Source organism: Rhamphochromis sp. 'chilingali' (genome assembly GCF_963969265.1).
Source record: "Rhamphochromis sp. 'chilingali' genome assembly, chromosome: 14".
Classification (NCBI taxonomy): Eukaryota; Metazoa; Chordata; class Actinopteri; order Cichliformes; family Cichlidae; genus Rhamphochromis; species Rhamphochromis sp. 'chilingali'.
In genome coordinates this window covers 26,033,470-26,060,112 of record NC_137941.1, presented here as the reverse complement: position 1 = coordinate 26,060,112, position 26,643 = coordinate 26,033,470, and the positions used below count along the sequence as shown (strand labels likewise).

General features: G+C 41.6%; 1 protein-coding gene across 2 annotated transcripts in view; it reads right to left on the bottom strand.

The window, feature by feature from the left end:
- The window catches only part of ankrd44 (ankyrin repeat domain 44), a 32,402-nt gene extending 7,787 nt beyond the window's left edge, over window positions 1–24,615 (bottom strand). For both annotated transcript variants that reach the window (XM_080904114.1, XM_080904115.1), the window contains exons 1-22: window positions 24,078–24,615; window positions 17,052–17,135; window positions 15,801–15,879; window positions 15,320–15,390; window positions 12,190–12,390; window positions 11,611–11,698; window positions 11,260–11,402; window positions 10,322–10,534; window positions 9,291–9,369; window positions 9,085–9,199; window positions 8,910–8,992; window positions 6,014–6,077; window positions 5,491–5,559; window positions 4,967–5,107; window positions 3,813–3,878; window positions 3,079–3,190; window positions 2,230–2,301; window positions 1,938–2,139; window positions 1,028–1,115; window positions 813–930; window positions 344–566; window positions 82–169 (exon numbers count right to left, since the gene is read on the bottom strand). In XM_080904114.1, coding sequence (XP_080760240.1) covers window positions 82–169; window positions 344–566; window positions 813–930; window positions 1,028–1,115; window positions 1,938–2,139; window positions 2,230–2,301; window positions 3,079–3,190; window positions 3,813–3,878; window positions 4,967–5,107; window positions 5,491–5,559; window positions 6,014–6,077; window positions 8,910–8,992; window positions 9,085–9,199; window positions 9,291–9,369; window positions 10,322–10,534; window positions 11,260–11,402; window positions 11,611–11,698; window positions 12,190–12,390; window positions 15,320–15,390; window positions 15,801–15,879; window positions 17,052–17,135; window positions 24,078–24,104 — 2,426 coding nt within the window. In that variant the 5' untranslated portion in view covers window positions 24,105–24,615. The remainder of the gene's footprint in view (window positions 1–81; window positions 170–343; window positions 567–812; window positions 931–1,027; window positions 1,116–1,937; window positions 2,140–2,229; window positions 2,302–3,078; window positions 3,191–3,812; window positions 3,879–4,966; window positions 5,108–5,490; window positions 5,560–6,013; window positions 6,078–8,909; window positions 8,993–9,084; window positions 9,200–9,290; window positions 9,370–10,321; window positions 10,535–11,259; window positions 11,403–11,610; window positions 11,699–12,189; window positions 12,391–15,319; window positions 15,391–15,800; window positions 15,880–17,051; window positions 17,136–24,077) is intronic.
- Window positions 24,616–26,643: the final 2,028 nt, after the last annotated feature.

Here is a 26,643-nt window from a genome sequence, read left to right as displayed (position 1 = left end):
ACTGAAATCGGCCTCTGAAAAGCAGGAAAAACACTATTCCAGTAGCAAAAAAGACGACTCCGGGATATCAGTGTGACTTACACAGCGCAGTGCAGAGGGGTGAAGGGGTTCCCATCAATACAGCGGCAGCCTTTCTGTTCTAGCAGGACCTCCACACACCCTTCATGACCTACACACAAACACACACTTTAGGGAAAAGTTTCCTAACTGGAGGTCTCGTCCTGTTAAATGGGAGTTCTTCCTCCCCACTATCACCAAGTGCTGCTCACAAAGGATTGTCTGTTTTGAACTGAATTTACTTTTTTTTTTTAAATTTAAAAACGTGTCTGCAGGTGCCACTAACCATAATAACAGGCCCAGTGCAGCGGTGTGTACCCGCTGTGGTCTCTCAGCGGGGGCAAGGATGGCGCCTCCGAGCAGGCGATGCTCAACAGCTCACTCAGCCAGGAAGCGTGGCCTCGGGCAGCGGCCAAGTGGATGGCTGTACGACCGCGCGAGTCGCCGAGCAAAACCGAAGCCTCCTGCTCCAGCAGACACTGGATGCACTCCTCCTGACCACACAGCAGCTGAGACAACAGAGCAGAAGCTATATAAGAATCTATAATACAAATCTGAAAGAACATTTCCTGTTTGTCTCTTTTTACAAGTCTTCTAATGAATAAAGCACATTTCCAAGAAGGTCCCTCCTAAAAATGTTAATGGGAGTCTAATAGGCCCTAATATAAAACTTATTGCTTCTTTCTTGTCACAAATGAAAGAAATTATAAATAGAGACTGCACTAAATCCACACAAACACAAGTTCCGCGCTCACCCCAAGGTGCAGCGCTGTGAGGCCGTGGTTATCGGCCACATTGACATTGGCTTCCCTTTCCAGCAGCAGTGACACGGCGTCGACGTGACCTCCGGCCACCGCGAGCATTAGAGGAGTCCTGCAGACGAGGACAACATATTTAAGAGGGAAAACGGAAAGGGACAAATCGCACGAAGCAAACAGGATGTGTGGGGGCGGGAGCGAGGGTCACTCACTGTCCCTGAGAGTCAGCAACATCCACGAGGTCTGAATTATCCGATTCATCCAGCAGGAGGCGCACACACGTAGTATGACCATTCATCACTGCAAAGAGAACAAAACACAAGGTGTCACAAACGTACAAATCAGCTCTGTGACACAAAGGTTGTGATGACTTCTGTCACCACAGTAGAAAAAAAAGTATTTAACCACCTGTTTTTTCAGCCACATGGGGAACAAACTCTAAATTTAGTTCATCTGAACTGTAGTTATAGGCAACCCAGGCTCGTGAGCGGCACATACATGTGCTTCAAATGAACAATAAGGACTCTTCCATTCTAAGACTGCAGATATCTGAAGCTACAGAGAGCTACATTCAGTCCAAAGGTTAGGCATCTCAAGTATGTTCAAATGATGCTCACATTGCTGGAATAAGAGGACACAATAACTAAGATGACCTTTGATACACTAAAGAATCCTGCCCAGAGGTGCACGAAAAACAAGTGTTTCCTATGATTCTGAAGTAATGAGTTAAGGCTGGAGGAAGAGGCCAAAGCAATTTCAGACATAAGAGACCCAATAAAGCTTTTCCACATAAATAACACATCTTATACTTGGATTTCCATCTAAATAAACAACCATCCCAGGGTTTGGTAATCAGCTGTTTGTAGTTTCACAGTCCACATGTGTTTAAAAAAGCTTTGGCAGAGGGATTAAAGTGTTATATACACCGACCATATGCTGATTTCACTACAAATTTTCACATATAGAAATTATATTTTTGATTAATTTTTTTATCTTTTGGAACAAAATAACAACATCCTTGCTCTTGTTTTGAAAATTCAGTCTCCCAGACCAGCTATCTTATTTCTATTCCTGTTTTTCTACAAATTGCCAAATTGCATGCTTCCATGTTTCTAAGCTCACCTGCAAGGTGCACCGGGGTGCGTCCATACTGCTTATCAGTAGTGCGTGGCGATGCTCCCTGGCTGAGGAGGGTGTGAACGCAGTCAGAGTGACCACGGAGAGCAGCCAGCGCCAGAGCTGTCCTCCCCATCTCGTCCCCTTGGTCTACCTCTCTCTCCCCCTGCAGCAGCACCTCCAGGGCCTGAGCATGGCCATGGTACGCCTGAAGAGAGAAATTACTGTTTAAAAATGTAAATTAAAAAAATAAAATAGGATAACCTACTACAAATCCTTTTATCCGTTTAATACTGACAGCGAGGTGCAGCGGGCTCCTGGCATGTGGAGATTCAGAGTCATCTTGGTGACCGCCATCTCTGTCCAGCAGCTGGAGGTCAAAACAAAAACAACGTGAACACAGTCACAGTCTGTTCATGTGCTTTATCAAATTTAAGTAGCTCTGTTTTTCAGGGATTTACTCAGAGCTCTTTTTTGTTTGTTTGTTACATAAAAGACTTGATGCTCTAACTTAACAGACACTCCCCAACAGTACAAGCATTTCCTCAGTAAGGCTTCAACCATATTCAACAACATGTGACAGGAGTGTGAGCATCTGTGTGAGGACTTTAGTCTGGAGACATCCTGTTTGTGCAGAGTGAAGGCAGTTTGATTCAGTCAGGGTTCAGAAATAGGGTCCAATCGAAATGACTTCATTACTGACCATTACCTTTTTATACTTTTGCTACCCATTTAAACCATTGTTTTTAGTCAGCTGTTTTTAGCAAATTATATTAACTAATCAGTAAATTTGTTGTTTTTAGCCTGCTACTTTTTCAAAGACAATTAGTTTGTTGGCAAATTGTAACAAGCTAACTTACATTTAGCTAGCTGTTAGCTTACCTGTTACTGTCAGCTAGCTAATACTATGTCAGATTTGTTTCGGGGCTCTTTGGTTTTTATTAGATTTGACTGACTGAGAGAGCTAGGAAAGGGGGGCAGAGAGCGGGGACAATATAAAGCAAATTTTCAGTGACTCTCAGAGGCTACGGTGACCACCGGTCTATCCCTAGCTGATGCTACTCTTTCCCCATTAATAGCCCTGGTTGGGGCACACTGGGGTAAGGGGCTAAGGTGTGCTATGTGTCACACGTTTGTGTAAACTGACCAGTTCTAGACAGTGCCTGTGTCCATAGGCTGCGGCGTAGTGGACAGGGTTGTAACCCTGTTTGTCTTTCAGTGAGGCCGTAGCACCGCTCTGAAGCAGGAACTCCAAACATCTGCAACACAAACATGTCATTTCAGAAGGCAGCTCGAACCACAGAGAACATGCTTAAAGCACACAAGCTTATGACATCAAGATAACACCGTTTTAAATGTTTTATGTGTTTTAAATGTATAGTGGTGAGTCTTGACTGGAGCTAAATGTCAGTTACACATCACACATGTATGCTATAGACTTTGTGTTTAATGATAGTCTTTTATCGCCATTTGTTCTTTTTATTTATCCAATTTTGTTTTCTTTTTTTTACTTTTTTGTTTCTTTTTTTCATTAATAAACTTTGAGAAAACTGTGAAAATCACCTGTTATATTTCCTGTTCCATTTTTTAACATTACTATTTACTTTGATATAATCACATTTGGCTACATAGTAATAGAATTTATTAATTTTCTATACTACTATATGCTAATCATTTATTCATTACCTTCAGTGAATCAGTTTTTTTTTTAATCTAAGTATTCAGTCTATTTCACCTCTTTTTGGAGATGTCTCAAAAATGTCGTTTTTGTTGTTTACAATTTCATTTAAACAGATGCGGTTCTACCTTTCAGTTTTTGGCATGTATTGTAGATTTGTGCATAGCTTTGGTCAAATTTCAGTAGATTTTGTTCCCACTCACAGTGCTGCCTCCTTCTCCCTTTCTGCCTGAACGCCTTCACTCTCTGGCTCCAGAGCAACACGACGTCTATGAGGGAGGAGACAAACAGAGGATCAGGGTAAAAATCAGATGGGCGCAGAGATAGGATGACATTAAGTATCAATATACTACATACATACAACACGCATTAACAAAACAAAAACAAAACAGCCTAACTATGTGCTAACACGCTAACTGAACTAATACTGAACGTAAACCTGCAGACCATGCATGACTCAGTGACAGCATAACCTCTGGTTACCATGGAAACAGTAGGTATGGCTCAGCAGGTTTCTTTATGTGGTAACATAGGACAGCTAGCCAGATTTGTGATGCACCATGGAGGGGGTGTGAAGAGCTCAGCTCAGCTCCCAGCCAGGCGCTGGATAACCTGTTAACGTCTGTCTCCACTCATTTTTGTGACTGAGGTAAACGTGGAGGACTCTGCTCAACACATCTACTGAGATGCACTGATAACTTCTTCCACCTTGTGGAAACCCAACAGTGAAATGCTGCTTATACACTGATCAGCATTAGTATTTATCATTGTAATATAGTAACCAGACGTATACTGTTTCTACACAAATGCATGCAGCGTCTTTGAATGCTTGTATTGGTGCATTTATTTCTTCAGCGTTACCGTGACAGTATTAGCCAATGTGCTCATTTTAAACTAGTTGGCCTTCTCCTTTAAATGTTAAATTAACTTTTAAACCAGATGTAGTGAAGATGGTTTAATGTCAATGCAATACTTTAAAGAAATGTGTGAATACAATGTGAAAAAAGGATCATTGCCTGAAGCTTTATTTTAGCAGTACATCCAGCTGCAAACTCAGGCTCTCAAAGGAGCATTCTGCTGTTTTAAAAGCCACAGTGTGCTCAGTACAAAGATCAGAGCAGCTAATAAACAGAGTGAAGCAACAAGAGAGTCACATAGTCCCCCAAGGAACTGTCTACAACACAGCATTTTAGACTTAAACTCAAAATCAAACCGAAATAAAAAAATAATATGAATATAAATATAATTAGATAACTTTGGATTGAAAATGCCAACAACTTGACCAAGTTCAGCATATAAGAAGAAAAAAGAAAGAAGTGACTGCAGCTTTATGTAAAGTTTTTGAATGCTTGCTCACCTTCTATCCAGATCTGAGGCAGCAGCATAGTGCAGGGCGGAGCGCCCCCACTGGTCTGTGGCATTTATGGCAGTGCCACATGCCAACAGAGTCTCCAGACACTGATAGTGACGGCTGGCAGCCGCATAGTGAAGAGGAGTCCTGGAAGTGAGAGAAATTCAAATGAAGACAACAAAAGTAACTTCATTCAAAATGCAATCAAAGGGAAACAGATAAGATAAGATAAGATAAGATAAGATAAGATAAGATAAGATAACCTTTATTAGTCCCACACGTGGGAAATTTGTTTTGTCACAGCAGGAAGTGGACAGTGCAAAAGTTATGTATCAAAAATTAGAATATAATCAGAATAAATAAAGTACACAACTGTACAGAATAGAATAAAATACTATATACAGTAGAATAAAATAGAACAAAATATACCATACACAAGAATTTGAAGACCTGCTTTTTTTCTTTCCTTTTTATTTTGACGTTTCTTAAAAAGTTTAGAAAGCTGTTCTCCACACAGCAACATGAAGTACCTGCCACACTTATCTCTCCTGTTGTGGTCTCCTCCACTGCTCAGGAGCAACTTGACACAATCCACATTACTGCACAAAAACACAGAGACGGCAGTTATTACTCAAAATGACGCTTACAGGTGAAGGATTTATGATCCTTAGGCAAAAGGAAAATGTTTGGTTACTGAAAAACATGCAGCATAACACTGAACTGCTGAGCCAGGTTCTGGCAGAGGCTCCTGCCCATAGGGGGCCATGTGATTGTTGTAAGGTCTTAACATAATCAATAAATAAAACATAATCAAATTAATGCCATTAACACCATGACTTGTTCTCATATTTAGACCATCATGCCGAGGCTAACACAGGCACTGGTTTTATTCCGTTACCACATCAGCTAATGTTATCATGTCCTGGCTGATGTCAGAACACAAATGATTTTCCATTTCTGGAAGATTTTATCATATTTGTTCCACCTGGCAATTTCTCCTCAGACCTTTGCTGCACTGACTATATTCTCATATCTGGAAAGTAATGGACTCACCCTCCAGCAGCAGCAGCGTGGAGGCAGGTCCTCCCCAGCGTATCTGGAGTGTCTATCTGAAAGCCTGCAGACAGGACCAAGTCGTTACACATTATGCTAAACCTCCGACCTGATGGGAGCAGCGCAGGGAAACGAAGGAGGGCCAGACAAGACAGCAGCAGCCATCACAGAGAGAGAGGAAGAGAAGGAGGCGGAGAGGGAGACAGGGGTTAGTGTGACAGGTGGGGAAACGAGGGTTACACAGACGATCATGCACATAGAGGAAAATACAAGGACAGGTTACACACAGAGAGAGCCACACATCTTATCTTCAGGTCAGAGACACATTCAGACAGCCTCACAGGATAAAGTGCAACAAGACAAACGGCGCAACGCAACACAGCTTGAATTAAATGGACGTTTGACACTGTAGGGTGATTAGGATTTTTACAGATACGCAGATAAATAAAGTCATCATCAAATTAATCCATTATTATGGTTCTGCAATGTTTACATGGGACGTTTTAATCAGAGGAAACGTACATTTATTTAGAGGTAAAGCTCGTTTACATTTATAGGGTTCACCTTTTGTCTGCTAATAATCCAGCAGATTACTCTGATTGTTCATCTATAGACATATTCTGCCTTTGCATTAAATATAATGGAATGAAGTAAGCACCACAAAAACTGAACAAAACTCAACAGTCATTTCTTTTTTGAAACATTGTGATTACTTAGTAGTTTCATGTAGGAACTGGGATTTCTTTTGGCACACCACCCCGTGCTAAAGTCACCACGGCACCATGAAAACACCAAAGTCACCCAGTAAAGATGGCGTCCACCATGAAACTGCTCACAACTAGTAAATTTTTGGATGCATTTCCGAGAAGGCATTTTCTCTAAAACTGGTGGACTCGTGCTAAAGTCGTGCACATTTCTTTCCATCCTGAAACATTTACTCAGTTTAGCTTCTTAAATATGATCATTTTCAGTTTCTCCTCCGAACTGCTCATTTTAATGTTATTCTTTAGACAAAACAAGCCATGCAAAGTCATAATTTGAAAGAAATTGTGGAAATGAACAAAAAGGCCTTTAAAGAATATTTGAAACTTGTAACGGGCTGTTTCTATAGCACTGAATTATAAGTCTTACCGAGTCCAGGCTCAGATTGGCACAGGCTGCACGTACACGTGTACGCTTTCTTTCACATCCACATGATTATCAGAGTTAGACCTACAATTGCATAGCTGACAGGAAATCACTCTTGAGATCCACGGTATGAAGGATTTTGAAATCCAAGATTTAGCTGTGGGTGCAGCAAACACAGCATTCCTGACCAAACCCAGTACTGCAGCTGCACAACACACAAACACATGTAAATGACTTCTTTGTTGTTCGCTGCAGCAGCTCAGCAGAGCCATGTGAGGAGCCCAGTTTCATCCACACACAAGCGCTGGCGCCTTGTTAAATCATCAAGTTAACTGGAAGCACGAAGAAGTCGGGTCTTTTCTCAACTTTTGTTTAATGCAAAGTTTCTTCGTCTGTTTTCAGAAATAAAAGTTTAGCAGATGATATGAGAAGAAAATTATTTTACAGCACAACCAGCAGATTACTCTGATTGTTCATCTATAGACATATAGATATAAAGCAACACGGAAACTTTCTGATGTAAACAAGATAACTGCTGATAGAGGAGAATTCACAGGGATGCACTGTGTCCGGAGGGAAAATGAGTAATGAGACTGAGGCCTTGTCTTTTCAGGAGCATTGTGACCTGAATTTGGCTGGAGCTGAACGTGCCTGTGCAGAACAACAGCTGGACTCAACGCTCACTGAAGTTACACTCCAAGATGAAATTAAGACAACAGAAGTCCTCAGTCAGCACACTGAGGGCAACGTGCACATACGTAGAAATGCTGACTCGGCGTTCTTGGAACAACAAACAATAGCAAATAATTTCACTTTTTTAGACAAAAGCACATAAAACACTGTTTGTGTTTGATTGACTCAAAATGCTCTTAATGAAAATAGCATCCGTTCATGCATTTTTCATCAGCTGTTGCTAGCTAGTTATTATTTTTTTTCAGAAACAACCAGTTCACCCTCCTCTGCTCTGTAGGCGCTTGTTGAGCAGCTACACTCTGTGCTCGTGAACTCGACTTCCTGTTCTCTGTGGACACGCTGTGATGTAGCTGACGAGTACATATAAAGAATGCTTCCTGTGACACCAGGAAAAAAAGGACCATGTAGTGCAGGCTAAAGACCAACCAATGTATCAGCTGATGTTATCTATATGCCAGTCTATCAATGTCTGCATTTATTTTTTTTAATAAATAAGAGATGGGAGAAACCTTCTTCAGGGAACTTATGAGTGTTGAAGTTGGATAGTTTGTCCACCAGAGGATGTGCCACATGTTGCCCACACCTGTTTGAAGTCCCACAAACACAACAGCCAGCTGATCGTATCAGGTCAGGCAGACAAATATTAGAGAGATCTTTTTATGTTTTGTACGTCTCAATAAGACGGGAAACATCATAGGACAATATATCTGAATTTTGAATTTTAAATCAGCTAATTTTGTTACTAATGTTAGAAAATACTGGCAATCACCAAGGTCACCACTCAGGTATCAATTTCAGAATACTAGCTGACTTCCTTCTTGTGTTATTGCATTCAGAAAATGTTCAGAAAACATGACCTCTGACATTGAGGTCAAACTCGTCCGAGATTATTATTAGACACACTTATGGTATCAATTTGAGCTTCTACATTGCCTCATTCTCAACTTTTCGCATTTACAAACATTTACTTTATTTCAAGCTTTGACTAACTTTGAAACTGTAGCACCACAGGGCAGAAAATAAGGCAAAGCTAAGTTTAACTAAATCCATCATGCACCATTTCCCAGTTAGCTACCTGACGACAGCAGCTTCCGGCAGCAGTCAGAGTGCGCATTCAAGGCAGCCAGGTGAAGAGGAAACATCCCGTGGACTCCTCGCCTTTGGAGAAAGACATGGGTATCTCTTTATCTGCATAACACGTCATTGTAACCAATAAAATTCTCAACAAGTCAACAAATAAACAAACAAACCTGGTGCAGTCGGCTCCGCTGGTGATAAGCGTGTTGATGAGGAGCTCGTGGCCATAGCGAGCAGCAATGTGAAGGGGTGTGTTGCCATCCTTGTCCACACTGTCGATCTCTCCGCCTGAAACAAAACGCGAAAAAAATAATGACCCAGTGGAGTTAAGGCAGCTTTAAGACACCGCGAGACAAACACAAGCATAAAGAAGTCTCACCGTTCTGGATGAGGGTCTGGGAGCGAGTGAACCGTCCGTGAACCGCAGTCATGTGGAGAGGACTCTTTCCATCCCGACTCTAACGTGGACAGAGAAGAAAAAAAGCTTTCGAATGAAACACGGACTTCAGACTTCAGTGTTTTTAATGAGCACCCTTAGCAGAAGAACACCCCCAAAGCGTAATGTTGCCACTTCTGTGCTCGACTCTGGGGACGGTGTTCTTTGGGTCACATTCAGTATTTTCTAGAATATTTTTACATTTCGTAATCCTCTCATTCAACATTCTAGAATCCTGGTAATATTTATCATTTAACATTCTGCAACTTCCCTGTTGCCTTTGGTGGACAAATTATGCAACATCAGCACTCATAAGATAACTGAAGGGTATTTCTCCTGTCTCTGCTTTACTTTGCAAAATTTAATTAATCAGCAAATAGCCACAGTTCATTTATTTAAACACTTTAAAATCATTTTCAAGAAAGCCCAAAATATTGACTAAAAAAGTTTTTAGCTTTAGCATTTAGCATGTTGTACCAACTAGCATGTCCACAGCATGTCTTTATCCTGTCTTCCTGCTCTCACCCCAACCGGTTGCAGCAGATGGCCCCGCCCCTCCCTGAGCCTGGTTCTGCCGGAGGTTTCTTCCTGTTAAAAGGGAGTTTTTCCTTCCCACTTTCGCCAAAGTGCTTGCTCACAGGGGGTCATATGATTGTTGGGTTTTTCTCTGTACGTATTATTGTAGGGTCTACCTTACAATATAAAGCGCCTTGAGGCGACTGTCGCTGTGATTTGGCGCTGTATAGATAAAATGAAATTGAACTGAGCTGAACTACTCGAACTGTCGACACAGACACTTCAGGTTCAATTGCAGCAGCACTCGTTTACCACAGAATACTAAAACACCTCTTAATGTGTCTAAACTTAAGTCTGTATTTTTTTGTTCCATAAAAATAAAAATAAACATCACCATTACCCTCGATATACAATAATAGCTGGGCTCCAGTCTTGCCAGTAACTATATTTCTCTGTACCTGTACATTGACTTCGGCCCCATTGTTGACCAGGAACTCCAGGCAGAGCGCTCCATGTGTGGAGGCAGCAGCAAAGTGCAGCGGGGTGAAGCCTTTGTTGTTGGCCTGGCTGACATTGGCCCCATAATCAATCAGCTCACTGACAACAGCGTCCTGACCATTGAAACAGGCCACGTGGAGAGGCGTGTTTCCAAATGCATTGGGCTCATCTATCTGTGGTCAGAGAAAACAGAAACATATAAAGACTAGGTAAACTCTTTCAAGGTGCAAAGGGAAAACGGCACAATCAGCTCAACGTGACTAGTACTTGTCAAATCAGTTATAACTCCATTAAAAAGCAATAAAGCTAGTAAAAATATTTAGGGCATATTTGGGTTAGATAATAGTTTATGTTTAGATAAAAGTAATAGACTGTATGCTTATGCTATATGCTAGCTAAAAGAAGTGAACGAAATGGTTCACTTACTGAGGTCAGCAGCATATTTCTGAGGTATATAAGAATGAGCTGGCTCTAACTTGTGAACGATGCAATGAATGCTGGTCATGTTAGGATTGGTCTGTTCACTCAAGAAGGGACTGTCTGTCTATCTCTGTAGGGCATTCTGAAGTAAACAAGCAGGCGTATGAGTGACACGCAGAAGGAATGTTTTGAGGATTTCTTTTTAGATTCAAGGAAAATCTGACTCTATGTATCCTTTTTTTCCCTCTTTTATTTAGTTAGTGGTAGTTTTCACATTGAAACAGCAGAGGTACAGTGATGGCATTTTGAAAAGCTGGAGTGGGATCTAACTACTCTCCACAACATCCTCTCTACTGTGAGGGATCACTCGAAGCACTCGGAGTGAAAGTAAACTTCTGAATGTATTTTTGTTTGCAATGTGGACTGTTTGAAAATTAGGGACAAAAGCGTGTGTTTACGTGGGTGTATGTGTCCTGACCTCAACAGACAGGTTGAGCAGGTGTTTGACGACGGCAATCTGTCCACTGGAGGCTGCCGTGTGAAGCGGAGTGTATCCTCGTTTGTCTTTGCAGCTGATCTCTGCGCCTTTGTTTACCAGCAGGCACACCACATCCAAGTGACCTGAAGGGGGATTATAAGAAACACTGACACTCAGCTGATTGGTCGTCCTTTTCACCGAAGCACTGCTCCGATGAACCGCTGATGTCTTTGTAGACCTTAGAGGTTGTTGTTATGTTTTTGTTGGTAGGTTTTTGTTATGTTTGGACTGGTTTTCCATTTCCTTTATCTCTGTGACATGTGCTTAACAACCTTCACTTCTGTCTCTTACCCATGAAAGCTGCCCAGTGCAGAGCTCGGCCATCCTTTTTATCAAAGGCATTGATGTTGGCTCCTTTAGTGAGGAGAAGGTTTACCATCTAACAAATAAACAGAAAGGACATGAGAAGGAAATATTAGAGGGAGGTGTGCGCAACAGGATGTGTGAGCGGGCGGGTCTTTTTATAACAGCATTGTAAATCCATCTCATCTCTCAGCCCAGTCGCCGCATAAACACACCGGAGGGCCTATCGAGCAGAAATGAAGGCACCGTCCATTCAGCTCCGCTCCACAAATCTGCCGCCTCTCATTGTTAATTTTAGATCTGGCACGCTGGTGAATGATTCTGTCTAAGATGAGGAGTGCTTCAAAATGCACAGCCCACTTAATAATCCCAGTGACACAGCTGCACTCGCCCACCTGTTTCCTTCAACCAAGCTATTCAACCAGAACAGCACAAAGGACGGTTACGTCACAGCCTGTTTATTTGTGAACTGCAGTGTGAAGTGCAACCGAATGCGGCCCCACTCTGCAGCTTACGTGCTGATCATTTACTTCCAGTGCTTAAAAAGACGGCTCCAGGCTGCTTTACCTCAGTGTGGCCGTTGAGGGCAGCGTGGTGGAGAGCAGTGCGTCCACCACGATCTGACACGTTGACGCTGCTCAGCAGTGGGATGATGATCTCAGCGCATCGCAGCGCGTTATTCGCTGCTGCGACATGCAGCGGCGTCTGCCAGTTCTTGTCCCGCGCGTTCACGTCAGCAGAGTGGCGGATCAAGACTCGAACAGCCTCCTGAGGAAGAATTTGGAATTTTGCACATACCTGAATCATGTGACACCTGAATAAATGCAGTCCAAGCCTGCAGATAAACTGATCAGTCAACTGATATCTCAGAACATTATTTAACTAATGAAAGTAATGCCATTAAAACAGGGTAAGCTTCCTCTTTGTAAATCCCCTCCTGACTAACGTACTGAGACAGTTTTTACTTCAGCTCTTTTCTTTAGCTAGCGCTATCTAAGTGGTGCTAATCTTTGAAATGGGAGGAATTTTTTTAAAGTGGCTTTGAAACAAATAAATAAAGAGTTTTCTTGTAATGATGTGAGTTTATAGGTTTTTTAACGGAAGACACTCCCACTGAGATGTCACATGAAGCTCCGCATAGGCATCAATGATTTTACAATTAGCCTTAATGTTCTAATTAATATTAAAATTATCAGATATTATTTATTCTAATCTTTTTAGTATATTCACCTCATTTAGGGATTTCCTCATACTTCATGCTGTTGTTCCTATAACAGTATTTATTCTCAGTAATCAGCACATCAGTGAGAACACAGTTAAACCTGTAACACGTCCTAGGACTGTTTAACATTAACCGAGCAACATATTTTCTGTATATACAGCTGTGCAAAAGTCTTGAACCACAACTTATTTCCTTATATTTTGCTTTCAGGGAACCAGACTTGGACTACTTAATCGAATTAGAAGAAAGTACATGATAAATGGACCGATTCTTACATAGCGCTTTTCTACTCTACTGGTCTGCAGTACGGGGGCCCCACAGGGAACTGTGCTGGCACCGTTCCTCTTCACCCTGTACACTGCAGACTTCTCCATCAACTCCCCACGCTGCCACCTACAGAAGTTCTCTGATGACTCTGCCATAGTCGGCCTCATCACAGGTGAGGACGACTCAGAGTACAGACAGTGGACTCTGGACTTTGTGGACTGGTGTCAGCAGAACCACCTGCTGATCAACGCTGGGAAAACCAAGGAGTTGGTGGTGGACTACCGGAGACGCAGACCCACCACACTGACACCGGTGAACATCCAGGGAGTGGACATTGAGATAGTGGACTCTTATAGGTACCTGGGTGTTCACCTGAATAATAAACTGGACTGGAGCCACAACACTGATGCTCTTTACAGGAAGGGTCAGAGCAGACGCTACCTGCTGAGGCGGCTGAGGTCATTTGGAGTCCAGGGAGCGCTTTTAAAGACCTTCTATGACTCTGTGGTGGCATCTGTCATTTTTTTACAGTGTGGTATGTTGGAGCAGCAGTTTATTGGCAGCTGAGAGGAAGGGGTTGGATAAACTCATTAGGAAGGCCAGCTCTGTTCTGGGATGCACCTGGATCCAGTGCAGGTGGTGGGAGACAGAAGGACTCTGGCCAAAATAACATCTCTGATGGACAGAGTCTCCCACCCCATGCATGTAAATGTTGCTGAACTGCAGAGCTCCTTCAGTGACAGACTGCTGCATCCTCGATGCATGAAGGAGCGTTTCCGCAGGTCCTTCCTCCCTGCAGCTGTCAGACTGTACAATCAGAACTGCTCCCAACAAACAGATGTTTACATCTGCGCTGTAACTGCAATAATTTAATCAACCAATTCGCACTACAACCTGCTTTGCCTCTTATCTGTAGTTATTTTTATTTCACTTAATAATAGTACAGTACTCTGTTTATAGTAACCATTATCCTTAATCTAAATATGTAAGAAAAATTGCGTATGTTTCTGTTCTGTGTCCTGTGTACTGTTTGTTTGTATATGTGTCTTTCTGGCTGCTGTTACAGCCAAATTTCCCCTTGTGGGACAATTAAAGGATTATTCTGTTCTACTCTGAGTACTCAAAGCACTTTACACAACTTGTACATTCACTTGAGTACTTTTGGTGTCGAACTCCTCGAGGGCCGGCGTCCTGTAACTTTTCCATGTGTCCCTGCTGCAACACAGCTAAATAATATTAGTTGGTCATTAGAAAGACTGTATAGAACTGGACTGCAGGTGGCAATTCAGCCATTTGATTCATGTCACAGCAGCTCCTGAGTGAATGAATAAGGTGCAATAAAAGTACTTTTAGAAATACATTTTTTCTTTAAAACTTGCACTTTTATTTAAATATACTTGAGTAGGGTTAGGTGTCAGGTGTGTTGCAGCAGGGACACATGGAAACACTTCAGGATACCGGCCCTCGTCATTGTCATTCCTGTGCTTACTATCTAACATTCATATGCATTCATACTCCGATGGATGCATCGGCGTTAGCATCTTGCTCAGGGATATTTGGCATGCAGACTGGAGCAGACTGAGATTGAACCCCTGACCTGCTCTACCACCTGAGCTACAGCCAACCCCAGAAGCTTGCCAAAGAGAGCTCAGGCTATGTTGGTGAATTAGGATGTTCATTCCAGACATTGACTTTCAGCCTTGTAAGAATTGTACAAACTCTGCTTTATCCTTACAAACTATATTTCCCTGGTTGTTTGGTCATGTTTCAACTTCCCATTTCCCTGGCAAAGAAATGAGGGGTGGATCAAGACTTCTGAACAGTTGGAATATCTTGCACTTAAATGTAAAGACAGTGATCAGAATTTGAAAATAAAGTTAATCTGTCACATAAATACATACAGTCTAATAAGCAAGAGCTTGCTAAAACTCTAACCACTCTTAACGTGTACATATAAACCCATGATACTTGGTATCTATAAATGGGCACACAGCCAGTGGATCCTTCAGCTAGTCCTGCTATGATGAATTACCAGTATGGATACTGGGAGTTATGCAGCCAATGAACTGCTGTAACCCAGATTCCTTAAGATGGAGAACAGCGTGAGTTCTGGTTGAGACCTGAAAAGAAAAGTCATCTGTCTGCTTTCATGTAAAACACACCGAGGTTCCCTGACTGCACTGCCTGTGTGTGTGTGTGTGTTTTCACCTCACTCCGAGATGCAACAGCGCGATGGAGAGGGGTCAGCCACATGTTATCTTTGGCGTTGACACGTGCCCCTGCAGAGCAGAAACACAGCATGGCAAACACGGAAAAGATGTAACTTCACGTTTACAAAGCACTCTGGAAATTTCCTCACAGCTCCAGGAAACACCAGCCTTCCACTTCCATCAACTAACATGAGCCTTAGATGCATCCATACGGTGATTACTTTCACCAGAAAATGATGAAGCATATTGAGGGCGACAGTCAGGACGCTAGTGGCCGGGCTACGTAAAGTTTTAGCCAATTTAATATTATCAAAACAATGTAGGGGTTTGTTTGTGTGTTTGTTTTTAAATTGGACACGAGCTAACTGTATTTTATCTGGGATGCTTTAAATGTCATAAAGCTCCACATCTACATTCATTCAATAAAAAACAACAACAAAAACAGCTGAAATCTGCAAGAAAGACGTGGCGTGTTTTACCCGAGAGGATGAGGAGTTCGGTGATCTCGCCATCGCCCAGGAAGGCTGCTGCATGCAGCGGAGTGCGCTTCTCTGCATCCTGATGGAGGAACAGTGGTGCGTTATGAGACAAGTGACCCTCCCACATATGAGCACATGTCACACAGTTACAGTCCTAATTGTCTTCTGGCAATTTTCCCTCTGTGATGGTTTCTGTTATCTGCTTGTATGACTTTGCGGCTGTTTGGTCGAGTCTCTGTGGTTGTTGTCGTGGGGGGGGTTGCCCCTTTGTGGTCGTTTCTGTGTCTCTGTGTGGCAGTTATATGTGTCTTTATGTTTCTTTGGGGGTGTTTTTTGTCTATGTGTGGCTCTTTTGTACATGCTTCCAGTTGTTCTGCATTTTTCTCGAAGGCAAAGCCAGTCTGCACAGCAACATTTAGAGCGCTCTGTGGAGTTTTCCTGTAAACACAAAAGCCTCGGTTTACATTTACCAAACATACAGCGTACCATCAACAGATGGATCTGATAACGAAATCTATAAGTATTTAAATCCAGTGCTATTTCCATTCATGCAGCTGGTATGAGGTCACAGATGAGTAGAGGATCAGTGACCTCGTGCTCAGAGCGTCTCATTGAATAAATGCCCATCACACTGGCTGAGTGGGCTGACATAAGCAGAGAGGACAGCCCCGACATGTGTTGTGTATTTATACCCATATGAGCAGATGTGTAAATAAACACTCACCCTGAACTCTGATTTTACTGATTCTTAACTCGGAGCCCTAATTCCCTCATTCTAAAACAGGAAGTGGGGGTTGGAACGAAGAAAAAGGTGGTTGCCACCGAGTCCAGTTTTATTTCCCTAAAAGCTGACTTTGGGCAAAGGAAACTTTTTCTGCACTAAAACATGCACGCTTACAGACGATGGCGAGAACACAAGTGCTTTGTGTGAATATTTGTGTCCTGGATGAACAGAGTTATGGTGAAACCACTTAAATTAGATTGATATTCTTTATAAATTCAGCACATGCAGGGTGAACTTCTTATCATGTGTCACTTATACACATCTGTCATGTTTATAAATGTAGAAACCAAGAGCTAAAAAAAAAAAGAGCTCACTCTTCCTCCACTTCACAGCAGCAGCCAGTGAGGTAAATACCTGCATACAGTTTATTTGTGAATACAAACCATCTGCTCTGTGGAAAATATGAATAGGTGAGTGTTTCACATGCACAGAGACAGAATGCCTGTTTGGTGTACATGTGACCATACCAGAGCGTTGATGTCTTCAGACTTGTATATGAGCATACGGATCTCTTCAGAATCTCCACTGAAGATTGCCTGGATGAGAGGAGGCTGTGGGGACGAGAAAGAACAGTCACGTGACCACTACGGCCGTTACAAAAGGCTATGATCCTTCCCACGGTATGAAGTGCTGCCTATGTGTGCAGTACTTAAAGCTGCAGCGTGTACAAAAACTGCAGACTGTACACAAAAGAAATGCAAGCCTTCCCCTACTTCTTATATCTCCCGTTTCTCTGTGAGACAGAGAAACTACTGTGGAAAATTTTTGGTAGATACACATCACAAAAATAAAAAAGGGCTCAGTGTCTCCGATGCCCCTATTATTCTTTTCAGGATGAGAGAGGTGAGGTAAATACAGGCCCAAACAGCAGATATCAGAGGCTTTTGAGGAATGCAAAAACACAGAAAACTGGGACAACATGTGGCGGACTTAAAGGCCAGTTTTTAGGTTCAGGTTCATGCAGGTTTTGCTAAACAGTATTAAAGCCAAATATGTTCTTTAAATGTTTGTATTAAATAAATAAATAAATTTAACAATCAAAATTGTCACGAGTGAAACAGCAGCCAATGTCCAAAGGCAAACCCTGAAAAGGAAGATTCTGACAAATTAGAACAAGTTCTGGTTCTTTGGAAGCAAAGTATGGGAATATCATTTTTCCTGATTACATTTCTGTTAACGATTAACCTGTTTTGAAACAAGCATGGATTAAATTCTGAAACACAATCATGATCTATGCACTGACATTATATAAACTCATGACTTTTTAAAACTGTACCTCTATTTTCTACTTTAGCCTATGAGGATTGCAGGTAATGTACCCAGTTTAGGTTCAGTTTATCTCATTCTGCTTAATCTATTAAATTATCAGCTAGCTTTATTTTGTTTAGGTTATTGTATCTAATGTACAATAACCTAAACAAAATAAAGTCATTATCACTGGTGTTATACTATTTGGGCTAAAATAGCAGGTGATGTTAGCTTGTTCAGGCTAGCAAAGGAGCTAACTATTCTTTTTTTTAGGCTAGTATGTTATGTTGCTATGATATCATTGTCATAGCAACATCAGTAGCAGGTTAATATCATTACAAAAAATTTTAAGCATTAATATCTAAATATGTTTCTTTATTGTTATTTTTATAAATTATTAATATTCTGAAGGCGGCAAATTTGTATTGGAGAACAAGAGTAACAGGATGCTAAGGACTACCAGTTTTTAGAAAATGATTTTTTTAAAGACAACAGCAAATGCTCCCATTTGAAAACGTGAAAAACAAACAGATATAGCTCCTTTACTTAAAAAAATACTAAAAACACAATTACAAATATAGTCAAAATGTCTCAATTTAAAATTTTGCAAAATTGAAACCGAAATGTAGATGATGTGTAGATTGTGCTCATTGTGTTATTTATGAACCAGGCTGAGCAGAGGGAGGCCTCACTTCACTTCCTGTGCGTTTCTGCTACTCCTGCCTCACTTCCTGTTACACAGTCTCTCCTTCTCAGAAACCTGAGAGAGGAACCAACCACAGAGAAGTTTTTCACTTCTGCTTTAAAAAATACAGCACGCCACAACACTTCTTCCTCATCTGACTGTTTCATTCCCCTGAATGTAATTTTGCTGCAGCATCCATCATCTCACTCACTGCTGAGAGTGAAGGCAGACACGTGTGCACAGCATGTCGCAGGACTGTAGCTGTTACTTTTACTTGCAGTACACAGGAGTTGCTTTTCTACCACACTAATGTTTAAAGCTGCTAGTTCAGATCAGATCTAATGTGTAACACTGACAGAGTCACACAATAATGCAAATGAGCTCATCTATGCTCGTTCCCACACTCACAAAGTTGCAGTGATGGAGTCAGGATTATAGGCATATTTAGCTCGATGCTTAGTGGCTGTAACAAAAACACTCAGCTGGCATCTCTCAGGAGTTGGCTGGTACTGCCACAAGAAGGCAACGATTCATAGGATGTGTCAGGGGAATACCTTAGTAGAAAAGCTAGTGTCCTCTGTTGGGAACTCTAGTAAATAAATCCAATAACTCAGAGAAATGCTAAGTGAGAAATGCAGTGAAGCTTGAGGAAGACAGGTTTAGACAGGAAATGACATCAGGACTTGGCTTTCTGCACTAGTCTTCCTGGTATATCATCCCCACAGGCTATTTCAAACACAGGAGCTCATTATTGCAGCTTGCACACATACACGCACGCAAACACAAACACACACACACACACACACTTCCCATTAGCCTTAAGGCAGAACCAATGTGACCAACATCCCGTTAGTAACCAATAACAATGAGAAAATGCTCTTCAACGTGCAGTGTCAGCCTGCCGGTAACAGCCAAACATATTTGGCCATAACATATGCCTTTTTGTGTTAAGGATCTAATAATTATATATTTTAAATAAAAAGTCACACTTCTTCTATTCTCAAGTTCAAGTATGTCAACTGTTTAAAAGGCCCAAACTCTATAAATCAGAGAAATCGAACACGTGCTCACACAAGAGCTACTAGAAGAAAATTTTTGCAGTAACTCTGAAAGCTGATGAATATTTTTACTACTTTTTTGGTGGTGACTACAGACCAAAGAAAGTCAGTGACGTTCAGCAGTTTCAAGTGACTACTGGCAAAAAAACAAAACCACTAGTGCCTTGAAGTAGGCATGTCCCAATATAAACCTATCTCAACTTTGAGGTGTGCAACCAATGAGACTGCAGAACACATATGACTCTGTAATAAATACTTTAAAGGTTCTCCATTCACTAAAATTAAAAACAAAAGACAATGTTGATCTCTTTAAATGTTACTGTTTTATGACATCTACACCTGGTGTAATCCTCTACAAAGCCTGGATTTAACAACAGGTTATAGGGATGCGGGAGATGTTTTTAACACTAGTTACTAGTCAGGAGCCATTGTTGTTTGTGGAGTAGCAATGCTTCCAAAGGCTAATGTTAGCTTAACATTTATGAAAGCACCTGACCTTATTTTTCTTTGGTCTAAATCAGTAATTAATAGAACCCTGTTTGGGCCACAAACAGCAGAAGACGTGGAAATTCACTGAGCTTTATTTGTTGGTGCAAAAATGAAGCCAAGATGAAAGTTCCTTAAACCTAAATTCCACGTGAAGGCCAAAGACGTGGTTGCAAGACGACTAATGTTGTCCAGTTTAGATTCATCAATCAGCTACCATTAACATGTTTTGGCTTGTGCTATCCTGTTTAAGCTAATGGAGTGCTGCTTCTAAAAGCAAGCTGGGTCATTAGCATTCAGTACATGTGTTTTTTGGGGGAATTTCTGAACACTGATTTTACTAATCGTGAACAAGAACCGAGTGGAACCAGCTATTAGAACCTGAGGTTCTGGGCCGGTGCAGGACAATCCTCTCTCCACCTTATACTGCACAAACATCCTGCATCTGATTACCAATGTTTTCATTCCACTGGCATCCTCCAAACACACTAGCAGGCTAATCTGAAATATATGTGCTCTGCAACAATGCCTTAATTTCCGCTGATGCCTGAGGTAACAGGCCTCATACTGGCTCAGTCTCTTCTCCTCAGGCTCAGTGGCACACTTCAGACTTCCTCAAACAGTGAAAGCGTAACAAGTTTCGTTTTGTCCTTGTAATTACCTGGAAACGTTCCTTGTAATTTCCTGAACACGATCCACTATTCAGCTTTGTAAAGACAATCCTATGGTTTGGGGCTAATTATAAAGAAAGTTGAGAACGTTTTGAAAGTTGAGTTTAACACGAACAATTACGTATTTGAAAAGGACAAAATCGTTCCTATTTACTTCTGTTTGCAGTCATTTTTAAAGAGGTCTCAATGTTTCACCTGCTTCAAATCGTGTGCACATCTACAACAGACACATAACTGTGCTTTGGCACAAAGTCAGAAGTCAACGACTTCCTGTACTTCCTTTGTGTTCTGCGATGAGTTTTTTTTTTACCCCACAGAGTCTTTCATTTCCACGCACGCACAAAAAACGAGAGAGAAAAAAAAAGTTGATGTTTATTCACAAACACATCCGAGGAATTTTAGACATGACGTCAACCTCGGAATCAATTCAGCAGATGACAAGTTAAAAGAGACGTTACAGCAGTGGGATTGTTATGGTACCCGCTGTTGATAAGCCCGGGATGAAAAGAAAAAAGTTTGAGGCATCCAGTTATCAGGCATCATCAGCATGTCTGAAAATAACAGGAAGTGCTACACTTCTAGGTCATACACACAGACACACACACACACACACACACACACACACACACTCTGACAGCAGCCCTTGCTTCCCTCAAGACATATCTCACATGGCCACATGAGAGCTCTGCAGAGAGATGCTGAGTCAGTTAACGTTGAAAAAAAATCTTAATGTGAGATTATGAAGGACCTCTGAGGGTCGTGATTCTCAAAGTCCTGTTTTAATAGGTGGTGTTGCTTTTGAATTTTTATTTACAAAATCACGTACTTTTACACTTCCATGCTCACATCTGCTCAGAGAGGTGTGTATCTGTGCTGCTGCCCACAGAGAGATCTTTGTAGTCACTGTGTATCTCTTCATTTTCTGCCCATATGTAGCTGGTTGTCTATGTGCAGCCATCATTTGTCTATTTGTAGCTGTTGTGTGTCTTTGTTATCAACAACTATCTCTTTGTAGCCAGTAAGTGTCTCTTTGTAGCAATATTGTGTCCTGTAGCTGTTACAAGTTTCTTTGTAGCCTTTAAATGTTTCTTTGTCACGTTTGTGATTCTTTTTGTAGCAGTTTGTCTAATTGTACTTTTTAACCAGTGTGTGACTGTAAAGTAACATAACAGTCGCAGACTGTGCCCGAGTTTTAAATGTAAATGTTCAAATTTATATTTCTCTGAACACCTTTAGGGCTGCTTGTTTATGACTTGTTTAAATAAAAATTCTTATTTTTCAACCTCTGCTGAAGAGTACTGTACACATCATGTCAAGTATGTCTCCTTGGGACAATTTAAATTTTTGGAGTTGGAGGTCATTTTGGAGGTCCTTCACAAGGAATCTGAAACATTACAGCACTGCTGACATACAGCCAGTAAGCATTTCTAACATTTTCATTGTGGGGCACAGGTACAGGGACCATACAAATGCACTCTTTGTCAAAATGCAAGCTATTAAATTCCAAGGCTTGGTGCAGCTTAAAACAGTGCAAATAATGTATAAAGTAAGAAATAAATTGCTTCCAAAAGAAATCTGTAAATTGTTCATAGAAAGAGAAAGTGGGTATAACTTAAGAGGGAAATGGAATTTAAAAATACAAAGTGCTAGAACAACTTTAAAAACTACGTCTATCTCAATTGCAGGAGTTAAATTATGGAACAGTCTAACAGAAAAGAAAGTAAAAACATAAACCAGTTTAAATTAAAATATAAAAACCTAATTTTAAATAAGTATAAGAATGAAGAAAACAGGGTTAACCCAGGACGGTAATGTTGCTGGAAATGCTGTTTCAGTTCTTTTTGGGGGTTTTTTTGTTTGTTTGTTTGTTTTTCCATAACTTGTGAATCTGCAAAGTTACACATTCTGTATTTTTCATATGAAAGAAACTATACTGTGGTGGGGTTTGCTTATTTCTTGTTTTTGATTTATGTATGTTTGTTTTGTTTTGCTTTATTTTTGTTTCATATGTTGTTTGTTTAATTTAAGACTAAAAGAATTTGCTCGATTTGTTGATATCTTGAAATTAACAAGAGCCAAACTGATAGCTGTGAATGACTTCAACTAATAATTCAAACCTCAAATTTAGTCTGTGTACTTTAAATTCAAAGAAAAAAGAAAAAAAAGAAACACTGTGGTTGAAAAATTGAGTTTCAAAAAAATGGACAGGTTAAAATCATTTTAATATTATACTGAATAATTCATCAAGTAAATATTTCAGCCAGAATTCTACATAAAAATTGTCTGATTAAATCGCCTTCAAAGTAAAATATTCTCTAAGCTCCTCTTCGACATGTTCAAGGTGAAACAATCAGTCAATAAACAGAAAAAGAATTTCTTTAAGAAAAATTTTAAAACAATACCCACTGAACGAAGATTTTAGCTTTTTCAAAGACAACTTTAAATTTTGCGGTTTAATTACAGAGCACAATAGCTTCTGATTATCAGCTAGTTCATTAATTCACAGTTTACCACTGAACAGATTAGAAAAGCACTATATAAGAAGAAAAGCAGGATCTATAAGAACAAAAGACATACTTGGCTTTTGTTCATTTTTACCAAGAAGCAAGTTTAATAAGTCAGTTACAGATTAATTACACTATACTGTGTGCACCAAAATGCACATTTTATATGAGTGTTTTTAAAAGATTTTAAATGAAATGATGATAAATCATCTCATGGGCAAAAGATGGCCCAGAAGTAGAAGCAATACAATTTACATGGGCTGAGTGTTACTACTCTGCAGGCTTTCAGAAACTGGCCAATGGGTTTGAAGGCGGACTTTTAGGGAGGGGACCTTAAAGAGGAAGGAGCTGAAGCAGCCTGATTCAGACAGGTTGCACTGAGAGGATGCATAAAGAGTCAGTGATCCATACTTACAACTGTGAACTGTGCGAGTCTATTTTAGCAAAGTCCAAGAATACAAAGCTTGAAAGTATTGTTTTCAAACTTAGGGGCCTTCCCTGGGACATACTCGGGTACTTTGACTTCAACACAGTAGTTACTGAAGACATTAACAGCTTACAGGAGGAAACAGAACAGGAAATGTGAGACAGATGAGCTGTCACCATTTTAACGACATTTACAACAAATAATAAGGCCATTTTCTTTTTTTAGTGTTATGCTAATTTATTGATAGAGTCCTGTGCCCAATCTGTAGGGAAGGAATCTATTTTATTATTTTCTAGGCTGTATAAAACTAAATAGCACAACATGTGCTACTGAAACACTTTCCTACCACACAGGAGGAGAAATACTGTGCTTCTGCAGGTCTGGAAGCTAAGCTAACTGGCTAGCTGGTCCTACCTGGTCGGCCAGTTTGAGAACAGCCATCTCTGGGTCAGCTCTGGCTGCACATCCACTCCCTCCGACACCGCAGCACCATGCACGGTGCGATGCTGAGCCCCGCTCCGCCTCTCCTTTCTCCGCTCTTCCCACGGGACTTGAGGCGACTAGGTGTAGCGGTGTGGCTTTGTAGCTCTCTAGGAGTCTCACGGGCAGACGCTGAGGGTGATGGAGGCCGGGCCGAGCACCAGGGCCATCAGCCCCGTTCCACTGACGCTATCTGCGGCTACGCTGCTGAGCACAGTCGGCCGCTCGGAGTCGCTGGGAGGCGGGGAAGCAGGAACGGCTCGACCGACCGGTGTAAACAATCCACATTTATGGCTGCTGCTGCTGATCTTCTGTTGATGCTTCTGCAAGAATATTCCAAGCGTCTCTGCGAGCTGTACACCGCCCACAGAAGGCTCTCTATCCCCCAGACTGCACAGCCTGTAAGCCTCCCAGAGAGGCAGCCAGGGTGAAGTCAGCTGAACGGAGATCACACAGGAAGTTCGTGCTTGTCTCTTTAGATGCAGAAGTGGAGGAGAAGCTTCCTCAGCATCAACAACAAGCAGAATACCCCTCGCTGCTGCCATCCACTGGATACAGAGAGAGGCCGAAGCGCAGTTACACGATCCAAAAATAAGTAACACAAAGCATGAAAAATGAATGCGTGTAAAGAGAGATGGCTGTGATGACTGCAGTGCTGTAGGTTATATAAAGACGTAGTGTAATTTTCATTCCAGATATTTGTTCATGAATTAGTCCCACTTCAAGTGACAAATGTAATTTCTGATAAGATGGGCAGACATCAAGCACCATGTAGACAGAGCAGATTGTTCTTTGTGGACTAAAACCAGTTTAATCCATCCATCCTGCCTGGGAGCTCCATATTCCACATCTGCTATCCATCCTCTGCACATGTTCATACCATCTCAGGCTTGCCTCTAACGCTGTCTCCAAAATGCTCAATCTAAACTGTCCCTCCGATGTACTAATTTCTAATCCTGGTCATACTGAGATGAAAACTTTAACGTCTTCAGCTCTGCCACGTCCAGCTTGACTTCCCATCTTTTTGTTAGTGCTACAGTCTCCAAAACACACTACATGGCAGCAGGTCTCACTACCATCTTGTAAACCTTCCCTTTCACATTCATCTTCACCCACTCCACTTTGTTTGCACTCTCTTCTATACACTTCATTTCACTTTTATTTGTAGAGCACCAAAATCGCAACAGAAGCCACCTCAAAAAGCTGTGGTCTTTAAGGCAAAGACCCTACAATAATACTGAGAAAACCCCAGCAATCAAATTCCTCCTTTGAGAAGCACTTGGCGACAGTGGGAAGGAAAAGTTTTTAACAGGAAGAAAGCTCCGGCAGAACCAGGCACAGGGAGCGGCAGCTATCTGCCCTGACCCAGATCTTTGTGCTTTGTGCTTCTGATGGTTGACCCCGGGTATTTAAACTCATTTACCTTCACTCTCTGTAGTCCTTGCATGTTCATCTTTTCACTGGTCTATCTCTCATTCACACATATGTGTTCTGTCTTGCTTTTACTAACTTTCATTCCTTTTCTCTCCAGTGCATACCTCCACCTCTCCATACTCTCCTCCACCTGCTTCCTACTCTGCAAACATCCTGGCTGCCATCATCATCAACCTGTCCATTGCCGCTGTGAACAAGAAGGGGCTCAGAGCCAATCCCTGATGTAATCCCACCCCCACTTTGAACACCTCCGGCACTCCTTCCAGACATCTCACCACTGTCTTGCTGTCCTGACTTCCTCGTGCATTTCTACAGTTCCTCTTTCTCAAGATCCACAAAGAATTGACAGTCACAGTGCAACTCCCGACCTCTACACTTCTCTATTAACACCCTCAAAGCAAACATCACATCTGTAGTGCACTTTCTTAGCACAAAGCCATTCTGCTGCTCACTGTTCATCACCTCTCTTCTGCTCTACAGTTGTGGTGAACATTTTACACACTCCTGGTGTACAGGGACCTTGGTGGTCCGATCCTGGCTGCTCCAGTCTCAAGTCTGCATCCCTAAGTAACTAACTCATCTCACTTCCTGCCTACGTTCTCCCCCGACACCACCTTGCAGTCTCATATGTTTTTCGGATTGCACTTTCTGTAGTAGAAGTACTCCACCTGTGTGCACCTTCCTACTTTCTTATAGATCATCCAACTTACTCCAGATTTCCTTTCTTTTCTACCTGAAACCCAACCTTTAGTGCACTGACCCCCACTGCTCCTGGCTTTGCTTCTCTTACACCTGGTCTGTGCAAGTCATATATCTATCTTTCCTTCTTTCCATCGTGTTATCCAGCTCTCTTCCTTTGCCGATCACAGTCCCTACATTTAAAGACCCAACTCTCAACCCCAAACTCCTGCCTTTCCTTCTCTCTTGTCTCTGAAGATGCCTTTCCCCTTTCTTCTTCTTCCATTGTCTGCAACAAACATAGTTTATGAACAGTGAGTACACTGGCTTGTGGCCCAGCCATGGCTGGGTTAGACTAAACTTTAAACCACATCTTTACCCTAAAACA